Source organism: Poecilia reticulata, linkage group LG22 (assembly GCF_000633615.1).
Source record: "Poecilia reticulata strain Guanapo linkage group LG22, Guppy_female_1.0+MT, whole genome shotgun sequence".
Taxonomy (NCBI): domain Eukaryota; kingdom Metazoa; phylum Chordata; class Actinopteri; order Cyprinodontiformes; family Poeciliidae; genus Poecilia; species Poecilia reticulata.
In genome coordinates this window covers 16,761,785-16,786,151 of record NC_024352.1, presented here as the reverse complement: position 1 = coordinate 16,786,151, position 24,367 = coordinate 16,761,785, and the positions used below count along the sequence as shown (strand labels likewise).

Genomic DNA, 24,367 nt, shown 5'->3' with positions numbered 1-24,367 from the left:
CATCCATAATTCTTTGAGGTTCGAAAGCCTCCTTGTTATTTTTTCAAACTGATTTAAGTTCGGACTTTGGTTACAAAAAGTTAACATTGCTTTCACCTAGACGAAACATATTTAATTAAACCTAAATCTTCCAAGAATGTAAATATAACTTGTCGAGGTCTAAACAGAAGAGAATATATTACACAGAGCAGGACTCTACTCACTAAATGGGTGAATACTGCTACTGTTACTTTATTTTTTATTGTTAAAACATCAATATTATCATTTTCAGCCCTGCTTTTTGTCACCTAAAATCACAAAAAATAACCTCAAGATAACTAACCTCCTAATAGGTTTAAATGGTGGTTAGTCTGTTTGTACATACAGAAAATCTTCTCTACCTTTTCTCACATTTTTACCCAATTTCTTTCTAATAAAGCGTTTGTGTTTGCGCGATAAAGTTGCTTATGCAGAGCAGACACCGTCTTGCACGTACGTCAGCAACCGGGATGACCTGACTTACGTAAATGTTATCCTTTTGGTAGCGCTGGTAAAGGTTGTGCATGATTGCAGCCTCATGCAACTCAGCCAGTGCCGACATGTCCTCCACCCCGTCGATGCTGGACTGGTGCATCGCATACACCCGCTCCCTGGTGACCTCGGCCTGCTGTAGGTAAAACACCTGCACACAAGGAGGCACACAAACTGTCTCGCATCACCATGTTAAGGTTAAAGCAAAATCCATAAGCAAAATCATCTACAAATCTGATCCCTTTTTCTTGTTGGTGTTACTGCTTGATAATTACAGTCTAAGGATGTTGTTTTTAGAACAACAACAGATGCCAGCGTTCCAAGAGTCGCTTTTTTTAGACCCATTTCATGACAATACAGAGCGGTTTTGGCTCAGACCCCAGTCTCCTTTATGCCATCCATCACTATGGCAACAGAACAGTGTAGGGGAAAGTGGAGAAGTGGGGAGGGAAGAGAGAAGACGAGAGGAAGTGTAACAGATCTGATGTGGTGGGATCTGACAGGTGAAAGCAGCTCGGTGCGAATTCAGGTCAGGCATGTAAACAATGTTACTATGGATCCCCGTGTCCGGACAACACCCCCCCGTCTACCCCACACACACACCCACACACGCGCACACAAACAGAGATATTGGAGATAACTGCTGTTCTGTTTCAGCTTGAAGGTCGCTCACCTATTTCACTGAAATCAGCTCGTCTGAAAATAGAAACCATGCCATTTACAATACAGGGTTGCTGATATGACACACAGCAAGCCTTCGCCCTGTGAGTGTGTGTGACTCTGTGTGTGCACTGTAGGAACAGATGTGTTGGTAGTCTGTGGAGAGTAACAGCAGGGCTTGCCATAGGCACGCAGACTGTTCCTAAATTTATCTATTTCACCCCACTTACAGCTTTTTCTTTTTTTCGGTGAAGAGCTGCTGTATGGCGGACCACTCCCAAAAAATCAACATGTCATCATTTGCTAATTGTGTGTGATTATGATGTTTTTAGCCTATATGCATGCACATTTCTGCAGTTTGCATACTCTTTTTTTTTTTTATTTGTAAATGTCAAGCTATCATAGATATTTCATGTCCAGTTTGTGGGTAAACGCAGATGATGGTCTAACCTACAAAGTTGCTGGGCTTCTTCACTCAGCTGTGATAAATTGACCTAAATATTCCCTAAATATTCCTCTTCTTCCATTGGAGAGGAAAGATTGCTGTAGGCTTACATTAGAAGCTGACAGCAACACTGCAATCAGGGAAAAGAGCTGAGAAAACTGCGACACATTACACACATTTTCAATTTAATTTGTTTCAAGTAGTTTAAATCATCTAAAACTGGAGATTAGTCATCCACCATTTCTGGGGATTTATTCACTTTTGTGCAAGCTCACTGTGATTTAACATCTTCCTACTGCAAGTACGAAAAGTGCTATTGAAGAAGATGCTCAAAAATATAATTTATCTTTAAGTTTTTCATTTATAGACATTTATAGGTTAAACTTAACCCTCTCACCTCAGCTTTTCTAAATCAAAACCTAATTGGTAGTAATGAAAACAAAAGAAAAGACATAAAAAAGAAAAAAAAATCAATAAACCAGGGTGAAACTAAAAAATGTCACACATTTAAACTGACACATTAACATTCCTGTGTCAATTGATGTACATGAAAGCATGTATTGAATTGTTCCCACTTCTTGGAGCTTCTCTGAAAACAAAGTAAATCTGCTGCAAATAAAAGCATCTGCATATGACCTGCATCAGCTTTTGTAGATTTACCTAAAGTTACTTCATAAAAACTTCACAATTAGACCCTAACGTGACCAGAAAGCAGTCTGTGTATCTATGTGTGAGCTTTGTGTTAATGTATTAATTAATCAGTGTCTGATCTGTGTGATGTTCACGGTTCTATGAGACGTGAGATGCACTGACATGCCTTCTGGTCAAAGGGTTTTGGCAGCTGCAACGTTACAGCTGGACCGTGTTGTCTTGATGTCTCTAACATCAATTGTTCTGCAAAGATTTTGCACGCTGCCTTGCTCACTATGAGCTCTCACTCTGTTAAATAATTCTCCCATCCTCTTAATTTCTTTCTTTGTTTCTGTTTTTGTCTCTGAAATCACTTCTGAGTCCTTTATCCTTATTTTCTTTTGTTTGTTACTCTTCCTTAATCCATCTTCTCTTCTTCTCCCACACTGTATATAAACTGATATGTTGTAGTTCCAAGATATATTTTTTAATTGAGGTTTTTTTTTTCAATTTCTGAACAAAAAACATTTCCAGTAGCTGTCTTTAATCATCTACTGCTTCTTTACTTCCAGACTTCCTGATCTATTACTCTTTAAAAGTAATGTGTGTGTATCATAGACTGTCTGAAAGCCTAATGGCTCAGTCTGGGACCTCAGGCTGTTATTGAACAATCACTCTCAAGCATTTGAATTAGATAATCATGCACTACAGAGTACTTTATAGGAAAAGTAGAGAGAACAATGTTCCACACACACTAAATCAACAAAAAAGTTGACTGCAACCACATGTGAAACCCAACTTTCAAATGTGAAACCCAACTCATCACATTTTAGCAAGCCTTTTTGACAAAATGCATTAAAAATCTTAGTTTATTTATGCTTAGTATTATTTGAATACTGTCACAATTATTTATTTGTGTTCTAAAAATCTTGCCTTGCTCAGTTTATTTCTCTTGTTAAGATGTTGCCATACATTTTGACTTGTGTTTTGTTCTTTGTGTATAAGGATTTATTTATTCAGATTTCAGTTTCCCCTTGGACACTGGACTTCGTAGATTTCAGTATGCCTCCCGTCTTCCTGAGTCCTTCAAAGTGTCTACTCATGACATATGCAAAATACTCATATTGGCATTATAAGGTAAAGCATCCAGCAATTATTTTCTATCTTTTATTCATTCCAAATTATTTGCAGGTCATATATTTGACCCTTTGCATCTGCTACGTGAGGTTGTTTGTGATTATAATGACACTAACAAGACTTATAACTAGATAATTCACACATTAGGCGATATCAAATAGTTACTATCAAAAAGAAATAACCTTTCAATCATGCTGAAATAGGATTTGTGTATTTCATATTCTACAGAGAAGATTCCAGATATAAAAGCTTTATACAGGAAACTTTACATTCTACATCTACAGATAATTTAAATTATTCTGACGTTTTTGGGCTCTTTGCTTAAAAGTGGCACCAGGTTTCTCATGCAGCAGATCGTGAAGACATCTGGGTCACATGAGGTCCTGCACTCCCTCAGCTCTGTCACAGTGAATTTGTCTTTGGCCACACAGGAGCAACGCCACCTCAGCCGACAGGCTTCCTATTAGTGACAAGGAAGCAACTTGTGTGGGAAAATCTCTTCACTGTGTTTAACACGTAGATTTTTCTTATCATTAATTTTTCATAAATCTGTCAGCCATTTGCACAAGCGCGTTTAAAAGTCCATGCTGGGGGTTGCCTTGGCAATATATGGAGTAAAAGCATTAACAACACCCTCAAGTACTTGAATACAATGCTTGCTGCATTTATAGACACCACTGGATTCAGTCTTTTAAGAGAGCCGGCCTAAATTTTACTTAAATTCTCCAGTATTTCTAAGAAATCATGATGCCATACACTAGAGCCAGGCTCTTATAGCCCACAGCATGATAGATCCTTCAGATTGTCTCAGGGACACAGAAAGTGGTGAAGTACAAAATAGATGTTCCAACTGATCGACTTAAAGTAAATCATATAAAACATATTTTAGTTTAATTTATTCGAAAGGAGTTGGTAAAGGTAATAATAAAACTGTCAGTGGTCAATTTGTGATCAATGGAAGCTGAATTGTGAGGCTTTTTGCACCAATAAATGTGTCATTCTGCTTCCTGTGGCAGAGTCGAATTTGTTTTCAACTAACCAGGGCTTGAAAATCCCACTTGAGAAATTTACGTAATTCAGGACAACCCACAGGCAAGTGATTCTGTGAAAGAAGACAAGACACTTTAAAGTGGGAAAGTATGTCAAAGACTCAGGAATTAAAAAGCAGCTGCAGTAGGACATAAAAAGGGATTTCTTAAGATGTCTTCCTATTTTTTTTTTTTTTTTTGCCCTCTGGTGGGATTCGACACATATTCTGGTAATAGATTCGTGTTTCATTTTAACACCCAGAAAAAGTAACAAGAACTCTCAAACTCATGTCTGTGACAAGCGGGTACACACATTAAGGTCTACAACTCAGAGAGTCTAAAAATGAGCACCTCACGTTTAATAATTTATTATGAAGGTGAGGAGAGAAAACACTTTAGACTGGTCAGGGGGAAACAGGATAATCAGCAGAGGAGAGAAAGAAGAACCAACTCTGATAAATCCCTCTATTAGCATGAAAACGAAAGTAAACTCTAATAAAAAAAATTAAAAATGGCTAATGTATCATTAATAATCTACATGCTACAAAGCCGAGCCACAGAAAATATTGTGGATAAAACATAAACATATAAATACATACATTTTATTTTATTTTTATCTTCATTTTATTTGCAAAAAAACAAAAGTTGTCGAAAGAAGCAGCACATACTTCACCTACTTTTCATCTATTTTTTTTTTCTTAAAAATATTTTGTGTGAAATTAACACACTTATGTTGATGATACCGATCATGTTTGTTCTTCAACAGAAACAGTAAGAAATTGAGTTTCTGTCAAGACGGATAGAGTTAGGTATACTTCGGTTCACAAGTCTCTGAATGACTCAATGAAAGGAAAATTAAAGGTTTGGTGACCTTCAGTTTCCTGGACTCTGATCCAGTCTGATCTAAACCTGACAGAAAATTTGTGGGATCACCAAAGCAGGGCTTAGGAAGAAAATCTAAAACATCTGGAGAACTTTTTGCGAGGTTGAGAAGCAAATATTTACAAGTCAAGAGGTAGGATGTTGACAAAAAAACTGCTAAAAGTGAACTTAATGCGTATTTTTAACAAAACCATGCACCTTTTGATTTTTTTTATATATATATTTTTGCATTTTTTTTCCCAACACAGTTATTTTTGTTGAATATCTATTGAATAGCCCCTTTCCTGCACAACACATTTAATCCCTTTACTATCTCCTGTTGCTTCTTTTCTCCAAAATTACTTCCCTCTCAACCTGATTTGTGGAAACACTCATGCACTTTCCGTGTGTGGACTTTCGCCATAAAGCTCTCTGATGTTTAATGCTGCTTTGCATGATTCAGGAGCAGAGCCGAGGGAGACAAGCCTCTTCATTTGACTTCACATATTAGCTGCAGCAAGAGTGAGCGAGAGCGGGCCTGAGAGATAAAAATGGAAAGGCTGGGAGAGGAGTGCCGTGGGCACAGTGACCTACATTCTGCTCGGCAGAGGAGGGATTCAGTATCACGCAGCACTGTACGCAGAGGCAGGTCTCATCACTGACCTTGGTCCTGATCCCTCGGGCCTCCACCTGACCGGTTAGGAGCGGAGAACTTGCTTTACATTGATTCAAACCTTTTTGTACAGTTTTAGATGCAAGCAGTTGCTGAATAAATCCATCTAAAAACTAAAACTGCTGTTGTTTTTTTTCTGTTTTCAGAGGAAATGCTAAACGGTAAATAGCCGATGTTTTACCAAGTCTTTATCGAGTCCAGAGGCCCCCAAAGCGAAGGCAAAGAAAGTCTGATTTTGCAATAAGCGTCAAGAGTTAAAGGTGATTAAAACCTCTCTGCCTCACAAGAGATTCACTTTGCAGAGTTTCGTATCTGTCTGAGCATCAGACTGGGAAGCAGAAATTTAGAAGCATATATTCATCTCATCATTTGAAGCACAACAACTGTGTAACTCCTAAATCCCCTCAGGGTCAAAAGCTGTGAGTCCTTGGAGAAGAAAATGGGTCAGTAGACAAGACAGTGTTCATTTTTATATATGCAGAATAAAAGTCATGCGTACAGTTTTCACTCTGTGTATTTTAGGCCGTATTTTGTCTGCCGTGTGGAAGTTCTGTCTGTGAACATGAGCTAATACATCCCTGCAGCCGTTTTTGTCCTCATGTCGGCTCTCTGTTTAAATCCGGGTCACTCAAAACGTAACTCATCGCAGCCGCAGCCGCAGCCGCAGCCGCAGCCGCAGCCGCAGGCTGCGTTTCTGCATGCAGGTCCGTGAGTGAGGCTTACGTTCATCATAAAACGCTTCTAATAAAATGCAGACGCACAGAATAAAGCAGTGATGAGGTGACTATGTTGTTGCCGACAGTAACCATAGCAACCTTATCAACAGGCTGTTCAATAGAAAAAGCAGAATGTGTGATTTTTATCAAAAAGTTTGGAAGAAACACTTCCAACTGAGTTTAAAATTATTCTGAATCAGGAAAAATATATTTTAATTTTAATTATTTTTTTTCCATTATCTCTAAAGCTATAATACTGACTTCATCTGATTTTCTTTTTTTTTTTTTTTTTTGCTGACCCAGTTTTATCACATATTCATTAAACTAATCAGATCAGATCCATCGTCATAACTCTGTGAGATATATCTATGTTAAAGAGAAGGGGAAAATGGAAAACATGTTTGCTTTGGGTCCTTTCGTTCTTAAGTCCTTATGATAATCAGCTACAGGTGATGACAGAGAAACTTCATTTTAAAGCAAAATGAGATGAAATGAGAGTTAAGTGTTCCTGAATTTATTTAGAAAAGATTTTGGTGACAAACTTCACTTTAAAACAAGCATCATCGTCCCGTTGCAATCTAAAAAGCCTTGTTTCCACTAAATTAAATTTCTAAATAGCTCCAAAACATACCTGACCCTTGGGGGGAAAAAGTCTTATCAGCTTTTGAAACATATACATGCATCTTTTGTTTTATTATCGAATTAAAATGCTACAATGATTTTAGGGTTAAACTAAAAATTGTTGCTCATTTCCTTGTAGATTTTTGAAAAAGCTACTAACAACCATGGCGGATGGGCTAAAGACCCCTGCTCTAAAAGAAGAGCAGATTTAATCAGATCTGATTTGAAGTTTACATTGTCTTCCCATAATTTAACGTCCATTTGTCATTTCTTGTACACATTTTTTTCAGCAACCTGCATGTCTTTATATGGCGGGTTTTAATCTTGTGTGTACTTCTAAGTTTTATGGCTGCAGTTTCTAAAACAGAGAAACTGCACATTGGGTCCAACTTAAAAATATCACAAACACCTGAAGCTATAAATGCTGTTAAAGATTAAGCTGCTTTATGCTCTTTAGCAGCAGGATGTTTGCAGGGGTCACATGCCTCTGTGGCCCACGGGGTCATTTGCGCATTCCCAACCAAGCAGGAGAACGTCAAGCTAAAAACAGCGGGGATGGATCTGGACCGCATTGGTGAGAGCCTGTTGTACCAGGGTATAGCCCCCAGTCCTGCTGACTCCCTATCAAATATTCACGTTCTCCTGCAGAGGCAACATTTAAACACCAGCCGCTGGCAGAGAGCAGGAACACGAGGATGTAAGCAGAGCTGGATGGGGGTTGGGTTGGCAGCGGATAATCTACTGCAAGGAGAACGCTTGTTCCCATATCCGCTATTTTGGGAAACGCCTCGCCGTCCTTGTTGCACCACCACACCGTAAAATCAAAGCAGCAGCATCAAAACGCTCGGCCTTTTAGGGTGGTTTGAAAGGCCACGAAAACATGAATTAATTGCACATTAATAACAGAGAGTCTCACAACTGTAACTTCAAAGACATTAAATCCATCATCGCCTTGTTCTTTAAGTGCTGCCAGTGGGTGTTCTGACAGCAAAATACGTCCCCAAACATTCATTTCAAGGCTTATTGTGGACATATTTCATAAGCTGATGTAGAATATATGGATTTGGGAAGTCTTCATAGAGATGCAGATATTTTAGTGCCTTTGCTAAAGGTGAGTATAAAGCTTTAAAATAACTTTATCTTGTTGTCATGATGTACAGGTGTTTGTGTTTTGGTTTGTACTTTTATGTCCTGCCATATTTAAGTTCATATTTCAAAGTGAATTATTGTTACAATGGTGTTGCCCTATAGGTTCAGATTCTCTAATTAGATCAGTGTTGTACTTTTCCCCTGGGTTTGTAGTTTGTTTGGGGTTTTTTTAGACTTAGTTCAACTCCCTTGTGTTAATTAATTTATTTTTCCCTCAGTTTACCTGCTTAAATTAGATTTTAATAAGATGCACAACGGGAAAAACTGCTGGAGCCCAAATCAATCCACGTAAAATAAATGCAACTGAAGAATTTCTTTATTTATATTAGTTTTTTTTTTGTTTTTTTTACGTTAACCAGAGGTTAATAAAATCTAGCGTTTCACGACTTTCTTGTTCACTGCAATGACAGAGATGTTTGTCTCTGTGTCCAAAGGAAAGACCAACAACTTGGAGTCATCAAATCTCAGGAACAACCAATAAAAACCATCTCCAATTCCAAATGATTGTTCTGGAAAAATGCCGTGAGAAAGCCTTTTCTGTCCTGCCATTATGAACATGAACGTGGCGTTTGGAAAACGTGATCTGATTTAAAAAGTTCAATCTCAAAGTTCAAGTCGAGATTGAATTTGTGGCCACAAACATTGCAGGTGGGTTTGGTGTGAAATAAATACCTATGTGGAAATGCTCCTTGTGTCGACTAAGAATTGTTGGAGAATCTGTGATGGTTTGGGCTTATTTTTACACTAAGTACCCTGGGAATCTTGTTGGAGATCATAGCATTAAAAATGCACCAATCAATGTATTTTAAGAAAACTCCTACTATCTTTGGACCATTCATGCATCAATAAAGTTTTTTTTTTTTTTTAGAAACATGTTCTTTGACTTATGATGAGAGTTGCAAAACCTTCATTGTTTGCTGAATGGAAAACTATTTTCTTCACTTTTTACTTCTTGAAATAAATCAAAGAAATAAATTAGTTTCTTTGTGCTATCGTCTTAATAAACTGCTGGTTTCTTCTAGAATGATTATTTTATCTGTCTCAGCTCTCCTCTGAAGGCTGAATGTGAGCCAGAGATGAATCCTGAATATGTATGAGGACGAAGAGGAGGAGGAGGGAAGTGGGGCAGAAACGTGCCGCATTAGGGCCAGCGGTTTGTATTGATCAGCAAAGACGGGATGAAACGACACAGCAGTTTCACCATCGCATTGAATATTCTGTAAGCAAAGGTGCAGGCGCTGCCGCTCGCCGCATACTCCTCCTTACCTCTCCATAGTCCGTTGTGACCACCAGGGTTCCATCTCCACAGGAGTTGACAGTGGCTGGGAGCAGCTGCTCCTTCTCCCTGACCCAAACTCGGGCCCCCTGGATTGCAAAGAAACACACAAATACTGAGGTTAAGCACTGTAGCAAACACAAGGAGGGTCTACGCAAAGATTTCCCGCTTAACTGAAGTACAGCACTCTCTGCTGACAACAGAACTCAACTGGAAAGCAGCCAGTGAGTGAAATTAAGGCCTGGGGTAAGTTTTAGTGAAAAATGAACTGATGTGTTCAAAAAAGAAAACAGAAAATGGAAAAGGATTGTTGACTGACAGAGCCCAGCGAGACATACGACTCTGTCCACATGCTGAGGGAGACAGATGTGCAAAATAGACAACGACAGACCAACATCTGGCCAAGCAACAGTGTTTAAAACACTTCCTCTATTCTTAGAGGAAGTGTGATCTTCTCTGACCTCTCAGCACAGATGATGCTGTGTTTCAGAAAATCACTGACCTCTGACCTAAAGAGGAGGTAAACATTTGGGAGCAGAAAATAGATCCGTGCAAAGTAATAGACCTCATGCAGTTTAGAGCGCTGCAAAGGCACTGAATATTTTATGCTGCTCAATCATGTGTCACAAATTATGTCAGATAGTTTTAAATTCAGATTTTTGGGGCAAAACAGACGTGATCCCAATGATTTTTTGATGAGCGAAAACTATTTCAGGACGCGTGACAAATAAGAACAATATTTTAGCGTTTATAGGCACACACATTACATGAATTGTGTGACGCAGATGAAGTGAACAGGCAGAAGTTTAGGTGCTTATTCATGTGGAATTTGTTTGTGAATTCACACTAGTTACTGGATGCACAATCGCAAATTATCTTCAATTTTATGATTCTTAGGATGTTTCATCTTATATCTTTTTCTATTTAAGAAAAGCACATGTAGATCTTTAGAAATACTGGCATAATTGATCACAATTTTGTAAAATAATTGATTTGCTCAAAGATCGATGTAATTATAAATGCATTGTATTGGAAAAAAAAGAAAGCCAATCACATTTTCACATATTCATTTTGATCTTTTTCTATGGCAAGTAATTATGGCCTTCAATTGTTGGGTTGTAGACCTTTATCTTTTCATTAAAAATATTTATTTTAATTTTATTCCCATCACTGTCTTTCATCTACTTCACACAAGGAAGTTTATTCATTCTTTGTTGAAACATAGGTGTAATTTTTGGGCCCACTGTGTGGACGAAAACTAATACCACATCTTTAATGTTTTATTTCCTTTATTTAAATATACTGTATGCTAAAAACTATGTATTATGTATTATGTATATATTTATCTTCTACTTCCAAACTAAGTTGTACACTCTGTTTGTCTCTCACATCCCAAATCCCACTGAAATTTGCAGATGTAAAATGTAAATATGTAAAAAACAAAAAGTGAATATTTTTAATAGTTACTGTCAGTGGTACTGAAAGACCATCCTTGGTATCCCTTTTAAGCTCGTAAACAACTCCAGCCAACATTTAATGTTTCCTCAGAGGAAATCAGATGTGTGCATCTGAATCAAACGGACAGCAGACGAGTGGAAGTGAACTGTTTCAGGAACAGATGGTCCCACACCCCCAGAACTGCCTGGAAAGCGTTTCCTTCGTTCATTTTCATGTTACTTTTTCTTCCTGTTCGCTGGGCGTTTTTCTCTTTCTCCCAACTTTTTCCATGCTCCCATAAGCTCCAATGTTAAAGAAGCCCAGGGAATCCATTCATAGAGTCTGCAGTAGTTTACTAAACACAAATGATTAGAGTAAGAGATGAAGGGATTAAGGGTGACAGAGTCTATTTGGAGGCTTGCTTTTTGCAAAGCATGAACTCCTCTTGTTGAACCCTTGTTTTTATAGTCTTCTTCAATCCTGCTTCCTCTCCCTGTTGTTTTCTCTTCAGCATCTCTCTCTATAAATACTCCCGCCCTTCGCTCGCTCATCTACATCCTCTCAGCTTCTCGTTGCGTTTTGTCGGCCTGCTGCCTTACTAATTCCTTCTGATCTGTCAAATTCCAGCACACTGGCCTGTTATGGTGACCTGATGACCTCCACTGGCTCTAATCTCTGTATACTTTGCAAACTTTCAACTGAAAATCTGGCCAAAGACTCGAAATGAAGCTCAAATACTCTTTTTTTTTTGCATCTTTTAGCCTTTAAATACAGTGATAGTAAAGACATAAATACACCAGCATTATAAAAATTTTAGATTTGACCAACAGTTGATCATTTAATGCTTACATCGGCTTTTGGAGTCATTTTATCTGGCTCCTCTTTCTAGATCAGTGTGTGTCTCTTGTTAAAGCACATCTGAGCAAAGACAGGAGGTTATAAACGACCTGCCGGCATTACAACCTCCACCCACCCACTCACTCAGCATCATCCTCCTCCTCTCCTCCTCTTGGTGTCCTCAACCCTTCCCCCTACGTTACACACTCAGACAGGCAGGAATGGCCGTGCATCTCAAGAGATCCTTTCTCTTTCCTTTGCACTCGAATGTGCAGCTGAAACCTTGTGTTTATCTTGTCTTCTCCTTCTTTCTCCATTACGTTGAAGACAAAAATCACATCTTTAACTCTGTCCTCATTTCATAAAAGCTTAACCAAACTAAGTTGTCCCAAAGATGACCCCTGACCTCCACCTAACAAGTACTGACCGAGTGGTGAGCATCCTGCTAAAGTTGGTAAAATATAGACAAGTTTTCCTTCATAACTTTATCACACAGGGATCTTTGGGTTAGCTAAATGTTTACAGCTATTCGTGAGTTGTTCTGTACAATCTGGATGGCATGTAACACATTTATTTACATCGCCTTGTAAAAGTATTTTGACTTCTTGAACTTTTCAAATCTCAGCATCTGTCCTCTATGATTTTTTGGGGGGGGATTATAAAGCCACTGCTTGTGGAAAAGCATCTTCTCAGTATGATGTTACCACAATCTAATACAAAGTTTTAGCTTTATTCTTTATTTATTGTTTTATGTCATTTTTTTATTACACAAAGGTGGAGTCTCTTTACAAATTAAGCAATTTCTGATGGCAACTGGCTACATGAAATACTATGCGTAAGGTTACATGTGGTTGAAGGGTACAGGTATTTTTTGCCAGTCACTGCATGCTCTGTTAAGTCAAACAGAGTTAATTAAAAGTCAGGATCAGGGCTGAATTGTCTGTCAGGTTTGTAAATATCTAGCCAGAAAACAGGAAAATTTGAACTAACAAAAAATATTCAGTGGTCAGCAGAGGCTTTAGACATGTTTTTCTAACTTTAAATTCTTAGCAAACCCTGGTCTAGTTTGTAATAAAATAATAATTATTATTTCATGAAATAAAAAGCTCTCAGTCTCTATGATGAAACAATCAAAAGAAGCTGCAACGTGTAGATAGTCCCCTTCAAGCTGAAACTGGAACTCAAACACAACTAATTTCTTTAAAAATGTATGCAGAAATGACAAAACATTTGTTGCTGACCTGTTGGTTGGAAGCTAAACTATACTGTTATCTACAATAACTAAACCCAATAAGGAGAATACAAACTCAAAGTGGTGCTTACACCAAGAACAAACATAGAACTAATGAAGCCCTGCTCAGCTAATAATCCTTCATTACCCACAAAAACACAAAAGCCAGCCTTCATCCTATAAGCTTCAACAGCTGTGTGATAAATGCCTTGTTTCTGCTCAAGTAATTACATAGTTCCCACTGCTTTTTGATCAAGGCATTGACCCGGAGACGTCCCTTGATGAAGGACTCTCGAGTGCTTCCCACTGTCGTCCTTCTGAGTACAGATGAATCCTCGCCAAAACGTACAACAGCATGCACTAAGAATAGAAAGCGAAAGGAGGAGTCTCAGTGGCTGGTAATCTTTGAATAAGGATTTCTGTAGAAGGTTAGAAATGACTCAAATGAATAAAATATGAAAGAGGCGACTGACCAGTTAGCAACTAATAGCAGACAATTCATTAGCGGCACAGAAATGGAACGACTCAATCAATCAGACTTTATTTAAAAAGCACTTTTCAAATAACCATGTGTAAGTGCTTTACAGAGACTGTAAGACTATAAAAAAAAATTTCCTGGCATTTGCAGAAATACTAAAATGACTGTAATTTAATGTGCATCATTAGTAGACTAGGTGTATAAATGTCCATCGTACAAAAATAAAACAAATCATCTATCCTGTTGTTTGTGAATCCCAATACCCTCGGTTTCAGAGGAGATACTTAGAGGCTAAAATAAAGAACAATCTTTTTTGATGATGGGCATTAAAGCGATTCTCTTTACTGATCCTTCCTGCCAGTGCAGCCCCTCCTGTGTCAGAGACCTAAACTGTGTCAGCCATATTCCATTAAAGGTGATAATGCAATCAGGACAGCGAGGCTTTAAGAAGATTACGGCAGCTGGAAGGAGAGCAACATCTGTTTATGCGTGTGGGCGTTAGTGTGCGTGGGAGGGCGGCGGTCACCTGGCTGTATATAAGTCACATCTGTCATAGACAGAGATTATAGCAAAATCTAAATAATTTATTCCAACATATATCACGGGGTTTTAATCCAGGGCATTATACAATTTATTTTAGGCTTTGCTTCCTATTATTGAAAATAAAACTGAGTAATTATTTTCCATATGAACTTTAACATTTGAATTACAAGTTGCTTATCCTTATATTTAGCAATAGAGGCTAAGAGATCTGTGAATGGCGTGATCATGTTGATCCTTGCTCCTTTTTGTTTGCACCATATAGGCTAATATTTTTACTAGGGATACACAATATTATCGGCATGATATTGGTATCAGACGATATTAGCTGTAAAATTTCATATCGGACATTGGCCATTCTGTCAAAATAATTAATCGATATAAAAGGAGTTGGAGAAAGCAGTGGTTTCAGTAGACAGGTTTAGAAAAAAAAAATCAGTGCTGGTATCGGTTATCGGCCGAATGAGTCTTAATATATTGGCATATCAGATATTGGCCAAACATCCAATATTGTGCCTCCCTAATTTTTACAGCATGTTCAATTTTAACAACTTTGTAAATTTACACTTGCAGAGTGTGTAAAAATATGTTTCTTTATTTCAGGAAAAAGTGTGATTTCAGCACAGCTCCAAGTCAAAAGACAAATATCTAGCACAATTTATGACCAAACCTTACTGGAAGGCTGCCATTTTGGATTGTGGTCCTTGCCAATCTTTTGCCACCAAATAGGACTCAGATGTAACTTTTTTCTACTTCATAACATTTAAGTACCGTAATTGAAAATAAATATTCTTTTCTAGTCTGAACAGAGCAAACGAATGGCTACAAATACATGTGAGTCTGAGGTTAAAAGCATTGACTTGGCGTTTCTGAAGGCCCTTGGTCACACCACAGCCCTGAGCCAGAGCGCCGTTTAATGCTGCTTACAACTTTAAAACAAATTCATCTCCCAACAAAACATCTTTTTGACACATGATACTGTGGCTCTGCGTAAAGAATGGAAATTCCTTGTCAGCACAAATATTAATTTGCAAACTGAAGAGAAGATGTTTGCATGGTCACTAAGATGTACTTTATTTTGGCCTGTAGTGCGAACATAATTAACAACTGGCTCAGTCTAAAGCTATGAAAATACCTCCAGAGTTTTCTTTATTCATGCAGATGATTGGTTAATTTTAGACATAAACAGAGACAATATTGAATCAATAACCAAAATTCAGGCAGCGAAAGCCGCATTCTGTGTAAGAGAATATGCAACTCTTCATATGGTACATTTGTATTAACACTGTAAATCCCTGAAAAAGCTCATTATCAAGTTCTCTGTCAATGTGATTAAAATACAGACACACACCCCCACCAACATCCTGGCAACAAAACTCCACAGAAGCAGTGTGGAAACAGGGAACCATGGAAACAGAGTTCTTCCTACGGGCATTTATGGATCCTGGGAGTTGGTGTTTAAACACAGAAACACAGATGATATAACGTCCTATATTAATTATGCAGAATGTCTCTTTTAGGTATGGCCCTTCAAAACTGGTGATTTTCAAATAAGATTTTACTGAATTGCTTTGATTGAGAAATACCAACAAATCTCATTTTGTTACACTTTAAATATAATACATTGCAAATATTATATTCAGACCTGCAAAATACACTATAATATTAACATAATAATGCAATATCAGTATAACAAATAGTTTAATAGACTATAGAAAAGTGCATGATATGTTAGAGTCTGACACTTATGCACTGTAAAAAAACAACAACACATTGTGCAAGTTTTGTTTTATCAAATATTTTAGTGAGTACAGAACTGTATTGTTTCTGTATTCTAAGATGTTTTGCCAACTAGGCATCAGTTTATGTGATTCTCATACTAAAACATGGAGTAAAAAGTAGCACAAAATATTTATAGTATCTCAGTAATTGAGAAGAATTAACTGTGATCTGTGCCTCCAAGTCCGAAGACCCCTGATGATGGAGACGAACTTTGGATCTGGCGTTCCCTCGCCCGGACGCGGGTCACCGAGGCTCCACTCTGGAGCCAGGCCTGGAGGTGGGGCACGATGGCGAGCGCCTGGTGGCCGGGCTTTTACCCACAGAGCCCGGCCGGGCTCAGCCCGAAGAGGAGACGTGGGTCCCCCTTCCAATGGGCTCACCACCTGTCGGAGGGGCCAAAGGGGTCGGGTGCAGTGTGTTATGGGCGGCAGCCGAGGGAGGGGACCCTGGCGGTCTGATCCTCGGGTGGGGAAGGAACATGAGCTAGTGGGCGAGGCTGAGAGGTTCCGGCTAGAAATAGTCGGCCTCACCTCGACGCATGGCTCTGGTTCTGGAACCAGTCTTCTTGAGAAGGGCTGCCCACGGTGAGAGGCGCCGGACAGGAGTGGGCATACTTGTTGCCTCCCATCTTGGCACCTGTACATTGGGGTTTACCCCGGTGAACGAGAGGGTAGCCTCCCTCCGCCTACAGGTGGGGGGACGTGTTCTGACTGTTGTCTGTGCTTACAGCAGTTCAGATTACCCACCCTTCTTGGAGTCAGAGGGGGTACTGGAGAGTGCCCCTCCTGGGGACTCCCTTGTTCTACTGGGGGACTTCAACKCTCACGTGGGCAATGACGGTGAGACCTGGAGGGGTGTGGTTGGGAGGAACAGCCCMCCCGATCTGAACTCGAGTGGTGTTCTGTTGTTGGACTTCAGTGCTCGTCACGGATTGTCCATCAATGGTAGTTTTAAACAGCAACATCTTAATTTAAGTTATTTCAACATTTAGCATAAATGCCGTGACTGTTTGTGTTTTCCAGACAGGTGATTTTGTCTTCCTTCTAAGAAGGGAAAAGTGTTGAAGCCTCATGTCAGTCAACTGACTGGCAGTGGGCAGCAACATGTGGAGGAGGGTTAAGATTTTTTATCACTTGGTCTCATTAAAAGGACTTTACACAGCTGGAATTGTGGTTTTGAAACTGTAACTTTTTAAAATCTTTCAGCCAGGTGACCAGCAGGGTGCAGCAAAATGTGGGCATTGCATTACTATGCTAAATTCAGCCAAAGAAAAATTCAGTCACTTGTGAAAAACTGACATCTTCTAAAATACTTTAAACCACATGATGTGAAAATTTAAAGTGCTGTATGGGTGATCTTCACTTTTTGATTGTCAATTTCAATAACCAGCTAATTTCCAATGCCAGCTTGAAGGTATGAGAGCAGAAAAAGCACAAATTTCTCGGTGTGTAGCGCAGGATTGACCTTTGTTATCTTTCATGAAGGCATTGATGACAATAAGTCTAATTACACAAAGATTATCTGTCACTTTCCCACAAAACAACAAGTTGCTGCCTCAAATAAAGTTCACAATATCTGTCACTTCAGGATTTGCAGTAACCCGTGATCTCTGCATCCGCATCATAAACCAAAATTAAGAGTACTTAGAAGCCAGCAGAGGATTACATCCGTATGCAAGCCAGTTACTGAATGTCATCCGTCCAGCTGAGAAATGAGAAGATGACAGCGCTGGTGTGTAACCCAGTGACCTACTGCAGCCTCTGCAGCCAGCATGATCGGGTTCTTCAAGAACAGCAAACTGAAATTCATATCACAAGTTAGAAATCATAAGCTTATCATCAGGAATTATATCAAATTTAAATAGGTGTGTTCATGAGAAACATTTTTCTTGTTGTGAGGTTGAGTGGCTGTCACGTGATGCAACTGTAGATGTATGATTTGAATGCTTTAATTTATATAGCTGCTTGTTTCTACAGATCTGGCAATAATCAAACCTACATGTGGTGAGTTAAATTAAACATAAAAAACTGTGATTAATCACAGTTAATTGATGATTTATCAAAAGTAGCTATTTTATTTTGTTCCCTTAAAATAGCACTTAAAAACCACTTTTTATATTTATGCAGGTTACCTTTGATATTTAAACTACAACAGCTGAAGAAATCTGTAAGAATAAAGTAATTTTTTAGGGCCTTAGAAAATATACATTATACGGTAGTATTTAATGCAATTTTATTATCTGAAATGTCAGGTTTTTTTGGGGGGGTTTTTTTGCCAAACGTTCAGAAATGTTAAGATAAAACAATTTTGGGGGATGTTGTTTCCGGTATTTCAATGACTAAATACCCTAATTAATATTAGAACCATGATCCCAGTTGCTTTAAAAGAAACTGCAAAACAAACAACAGTGTAAAACGAGAAGGAAATAAAAAAAAAATGGAGACAGAGACGAGAGAGGTATGGGGAGGGAGACGAACCGAGCAGGTTGGTTGGGTGAGATGAAGAAGCATCGAGTGAGTGGCCGCAAGGAGACAAGCAGAGGGAGAGAAGCAAAGCTGATGGAGCTCCTGAGCAGAACAAATGTGTTCAGAGCTGCTGAATATAGGTCACACATCTCCAGTGACTGTTTCCCTCCCTCTACTGAACCAGATTCCTGCAGAAGCTACATACTTTACATCAACAATTATTATATTCGACCTGCATCAAAACAGACTCTTCATAATTCCCAGTTTGTAATGCCATTTAGAGAATTTTTTTTTAAATCCACAAAAAGCATGCTTGGATATTTGCAAGTATATTAGTTTCAGCTTAGTATTTAACATGCATGTGTTTTATAGACTTATAACATATATTTCTCCACAAAGTAATCCTTTCAGCGGATTTATATACCTTTGTATATTAAGACATTTTGTTTTGTTTCACAACATAAAGGACAGAGGACAGAGGGATGTTTAACACAAACCGGCTGATGTAAAGTCTGTCGTACGTTTGTGCAATTGGTTTCTGGCACTACTGCTAATGCCAAATGTGCTCCAGAGACTAAATATTATCTATGTTAGTCAAACAGAGGGTCCCTCTTGAAAGCCCATCTGTTTACTGTGCAATGCACACACCTGCCATCTGCACATAGACTCAGGAACATTTCCAGATTAACTGAAGCTTCTTCGCTGGAAAGGTTTAAAGTTAAAGCCTCACATTTCAATTTGCATCATTTCAATCAGTCACAAATTCCTACTTGCACTTAGTGCACATGTGGATGTTATTTTGGTAAATTTATAGAATAATAAACACATGAATCAATAGTAAGAGATTTAAAATTCCTAAAATATGGATCTGTAACTTTTTACCCTTTTTTTTCAATCTGTCAGGTGGAATCCACTGAATATTTTGAGGTAGCGCCAAAATAAAAGCTTAAATTTCCCACTTGTGGGATTGTCTAATTCTAAGATCCATCTAATCTTTGCTAGCGTCTTTTAGATATCTTCAGAGCATTGGTATTACAGTATCAAACAAGTGCTGCAGATTGGTCAGCTTCACACCCATGATGCAAATCTCCCATTTTCTGTGATTAAGGTGCTTTACTTGATAGAGAGAGATCTGGTAACTGAGGACGGCATTAGAGAACAGTGAGCTCAACATGTACAGGAAACCAGTTTGAGAAGGTTGAATTTGTGACATTAAGTATTCTTGTTGGGAGTAACAATCAGAAGATTGGTACACTGGACAGTACCGATCATCTAGTAGGCTATGGCATCTAAGCAAAATATGGCAAAAAAAATTCTCTCTCTACATTCAGAACATTGCAGCTAAATTAATCGAATTAGGCGACGGTTTTCCAGTCTGTAGTTACTCAACAGGGGTGACACCTAGTGGGGTCTTCTGCTGCTGTAGCCCATCTGCTTGAAGGTTAAACATCTCAGAAACGGTATTCCAAATGCTTTGACTGTAACAATTAGCTGCCGTTGCCTGTTTGTCATCTCACACAAACTTGCACATTTTCCTCTGACCTTTGACATCAACAGCACACTTCCATCCACACAACTGCTGCTGACCGGATGCACTCCTCTATTTCTGACCATTCTCTGTAAACCTGAGAGGTAGTAGTGAGAGAGAAAAAACCCAGCAGATCAGCAGTTTTTGAAATGCTTAGACCAGCCAGTCTGGCACCAACAACCAGGCCATGTTTAAGGTAATTTAAATCTTCTTCCTTCCCCTCATTCTGATGTTCCATATCATCTTCTGCACGTTATTCTCATCAAGCACTTTCTCCACACTGTTTTATATACAACATATTATATATGTCACGTCCTCGCCTCGGTTCCTCCCGCTTGGTGTCACTGTAGAATTTTAGTGATTTATTACGGATGGATTAGATACCATATTTTTGACCAAACTGCTTTCTCCAACTTATAAAGCACATCTAAACAAATCTACTTTCATATTAGGGACTTTTTATTTGTTTTAAAGTGCCACTAAGTTGGAGACTTAACCACTGCCTGTTTTTGACACATGTGCAGTTGCCCATCTGCACATGTAATGCAGATGGGCATTAAATGTGCATGTCATAGCTGCATTAAAAAGCAGCTATGACAAGATTTTAAAAAATATTTTTAGAGCTCTGAACAAGTTCCCTATTGCTTTCATGTGCAGCAAATGTAGGACGCCACACTAGGATGTGTCGGCATGCGCCCCCCCCCCCTTCCCCCCCTCTTGGTGCTGCAAACAGGGAGACTGGGTTACATGATTTGTGCAGAATTTCACAGCATTTTATTCTGCCCCAGAATCTTAGTTGACTTCCTCCATGTTTATTAGTTGGAGGGAGCAAAAAGCAGAGGCTTTCTCACTGAACTTAACGGTCCCACACTGAAGAAATACTTTGCAAACTCCTTAATAAATTATAAAATCCTAAAAGGTGCAGACGACACCTTTCTAAAGTTTCCAAATATGCAAACTCTACAGCAAATTCGTAGTTTTGTATTTATGCCCTCAGAGTTTTCTCCAAATGCAATCTTGGTCTCGTTTTTAGTTTGCAGTGCACATTGTTTTAAATCTGCCGTGTTCCACCCCAAACCAACCCAGTTTGAAAAAATGTTGATTATACAGTGGTTTAATGCCACCTGACATTTCATGCTTGACTGGCGGGCCAGCCATCACATTTTCTGCCTAGATGAGAACAACAGGGGGCCGGGTTCAGCTGTTCATCCTCTCTGGTTTTAGGGAATAGAGCCACAAATGGAGTCCTGCAAAGGTATTAGACGGTGGAGCGAAGAGAGGGAATAACCGGAGGAGTCAAACTAAGTGGAGTCAGAACGAACTACTTCACTCAGTGCTCAGTCCTGCTGCATGAAATTAAGCTTGTGGGTATCAAATGTGCAGCGTATGCAGGGCTCCATCATAACTCAATGAGTCTCTCCATTTTCAGATGTCACAGAAGCTTTCAGTATGTGCTGTTGGGGCTGCAGAGCTGATTCTGTGGTGGTCTGCAAATCAATGCTGGGATCAATATATATTACAAACGAACTGACGGGAAATGAAACGGCAGAGACGGTCGTTGCATTTTGCTGTGGTTGTATGACGACCTGCAGGCCTTTGATGGTCAGCCATATTTTATTGTTTAGCACTGTCAGAGAAGGGACCTGCATGCAGAGAGCTGATAGCTCTGACACTTACAAAATCTTTGCAATAGCAACTTTGATCCGCTTTCTTGTCCCACATGCAGGAGCGCATCCCCAAAGCATGATGCTGACACCATGCGAGCCCTACATTTGTCATAGACTAAAAATTGGTCCGCAGCTCTCCCATACTCTTTTCATTTTTGGGTGAGTGTTTGATCAGTGCTCTGTGACATTATCAATCTCCCAGAGAATCAAATCCTAACCCTGCTTTAAACGTTACCACAGCTTTATTACATCAGGAGATTTCTGCTGTGTTCCTTGGTCTTTATGATGTTGTTTGTTCAATAATGTTCCCTAACAAACCTCTGAGGTCTTCACCGAACAACTGTATTTATAATGAGACTTAATTACACAAATGTGCACTCTATTTAATAAAAAGGTGACGTCTGCAGGCAATCAGCTGCACTGGATTTTATGTAGGGGCATTTTAGTAAAGGGGTCAAATACAAGCGTACACCACCCTTTTCAAGTTATTATGTGGGGGGGAAGAAATACCATGAATCTCTTTCACTTGATAATTTTGCGCTGTAGTTTGTGTTGATCTGTCCAACAAAATCCCACTTAAAAAAAAACAAAACACTGAGGTTTGTGGCTGGGAAAAATTCATCTACACAACCAGCCGCACACACTTAGAGATCGCATGACATCACTGCCAAAGTCACAAGCATTTTAAACCCATATCAGATTAACTTAAAATGGGATGGAGTGGCTGGGGTGGGGAGGGGGATAAGTAGCTTGGAGAGGACAGATACTGGCAATGAGTAAGACTGCTTTTCATGAGTGCAGGGCGAAATAATGGCATGTTTCACCCAAGTGAACAATGGCATAACTTAAACAAAGCTTGATTTATTCATTTTAATTCATTTGAAAACTTACTTTTCATCTAATGACTGGGCCTATTGTTCAATGATACCAATTGGTACATTCCATCCACACTAAGAATCCATCCCCCTCCTCCTCCGTCCGTTCTCCTGAACCAGCCCATACCCACCCATGGATCCCCCCTACCATCCCATTTACGGCCCAGTCAAAGCTTCTCTCTTCTGTATATTCTAAGACGACTGTTGCTAATCACCATCGCTTCTCTGCCTTTTCCTTCACAGATTGGATTTAATCCGAAAGCTTTATGGATGCAAAAGCCAGAGCCAGCCCTCCTTTGGCCAATTTTCCTGCGCTTCGTTTGCCCTGACTCCACCGACTGCCAGGCCCTGTGATAATAAAATGAATCAGGCGCTTTATCAACAACACGTGTGAAGATCTGCAACTGGACCCAGTTTTTTTTTTTTCTTCTCTGCTTTCGTAAGAGAGAAGGTGACGAGCGGTACCGACTCCAACACCTGCCACAAACATGACGTGAATCAGAATGCAAAACGAAGACGGGGGGAGGAAAAAAGAAAACGCGCAATGCATCTCGCAGCAGCCTGTAAACCAGCATCGATGCGAATGCCTGCGAAATGCATTGATCGTTGCGCGTTAATGTTTATCTCCGACGCAATGACACAGATTCTGAAAGGCTCACCTCTGTGAAAAACGACTCCATCCCGTCTACTCCTCCCAGACGACGCGCGCCCGGCCCGGCTGAGCGCACACACCGGCTCCGCCGTCGGGTGCGCAAATCTCACCAATGGGAAGGCGCACGTGTGTGTGTGTGTGTGTGTCAAGATGGGGGGGGGAAGGTGGCGATGGCTCCGTGTTTCTGTTTCCCATTCACCGATTGCTTATTTCAGTCAGAATATGCCTCGATTGGTCATAGATGTGTGCTGTCAGGGCGCTATGCGCAAAGAGAGGCACTTGAGGCAAAATCCAAGGAGGCTGTGATGAAAGTAAATGAAAAATGAAATAAATAAAAAAATGTCCACACCGGGGATCCGTCTGAGGGAGCTCTAATTGAAGCAAGCGCCTTTTTTGCAGGTCTGCCTCTTTTAAATGACCCAGAATGTGTGCGTTTGTAGGTGTTTGAGTGTGTGGATGCATGTGTGTGCGTGCGTGTGTGTGTGTGTGTGTGTGTGTGTGTCTGTGAGGATGCGCGCATGGATGTGAGAGAGGACCAGTCCGGGGATGAGCTTGAAACTATGCACCGCACACACCGGCGGGGCGGTGCAGACTCAGCCTCCACCAATACAGAGACAGCATGACGGTGGCTGCTTCAAGCTACAAACCTAAATGTTTTGCAGTTTGAACAACTGTGTAAAAACCAGTTTTTAAAAAAAAAAAAAAAAAAGCTACTGTTTCAATAAACGTCCTGACACGGTGATGTCACAGGAAAAGAGCTGACGAGGATCTGATGGTCACTAGTAAATTATTTCTTACTTGGGGAATTTTTTAAGTAATGCAGCAGTTGTTTTAGTTGTATTCTAAACAAGACGATAATTGCCAAATCAAACATCCCCCCACAATCACAGTAGAAATTTTCAAGTTAACGTAAAATGACTGAAAAAAGCTAAACAAAAATTGGACGGATGCCAGCAATGCCTCAAATTTCTAATAAAAGCTTCTATCGCAATTTCTTTATTTGTGTTTTGTTTGACATTTTCAGAAGCCCTGCCTACATCAGAAAATGTGAGATGCATCAATAATGACTCACAGTATTGTGATTACACAGCAAAAAGTCACCGGTCCATCAGAAACCTCCGCAGAAGCAGTGACGGTTTGAAATGAACCGACATCAGAAATCTGGATTT

At 39.6% G+C, this 24,367-nt stretch overlaps 1 protein-coding gene across 4 annotated transcripts in view; it reads right to left on the bottom strand.

Annotated features, from left to right (window-relative positions):
• myo10l1 (myosin X, like 1) overlaps positions 1–23,693 on the bottom strand; it is a 44,264-nt gene extending 20,571 nt beyond the window's left edge. For 2 of the 4 annotated variants that reach the window (XM_008399741.2, XM_008399742.2), the window contains exons 1-3: positions 23,206–23,693; positions 9,697–9,795; positions 503–661 (exon numbers count right to left, since the gene is read on the bottom strand). In XM_008399741.2, coding sequence (XP_008397963.1) covers positions 503–661; positions 9,697–9,795; positions 23,206–23,226 — 279 coding nt within the window. In that variant the 5' untranslated portion in view covers positions 23,227–23,693. The remainder of the gene's footprint in view (positions 1–502; positions 662–9,696; positions 9,796–23,205) is intronic. The other 2 variants (XM_008399743.2, XM_008399744.2) reach the window with 1 other exon arrangement.
• Positions 23,694–24,367: the final 674 nt, after the last annotated feature.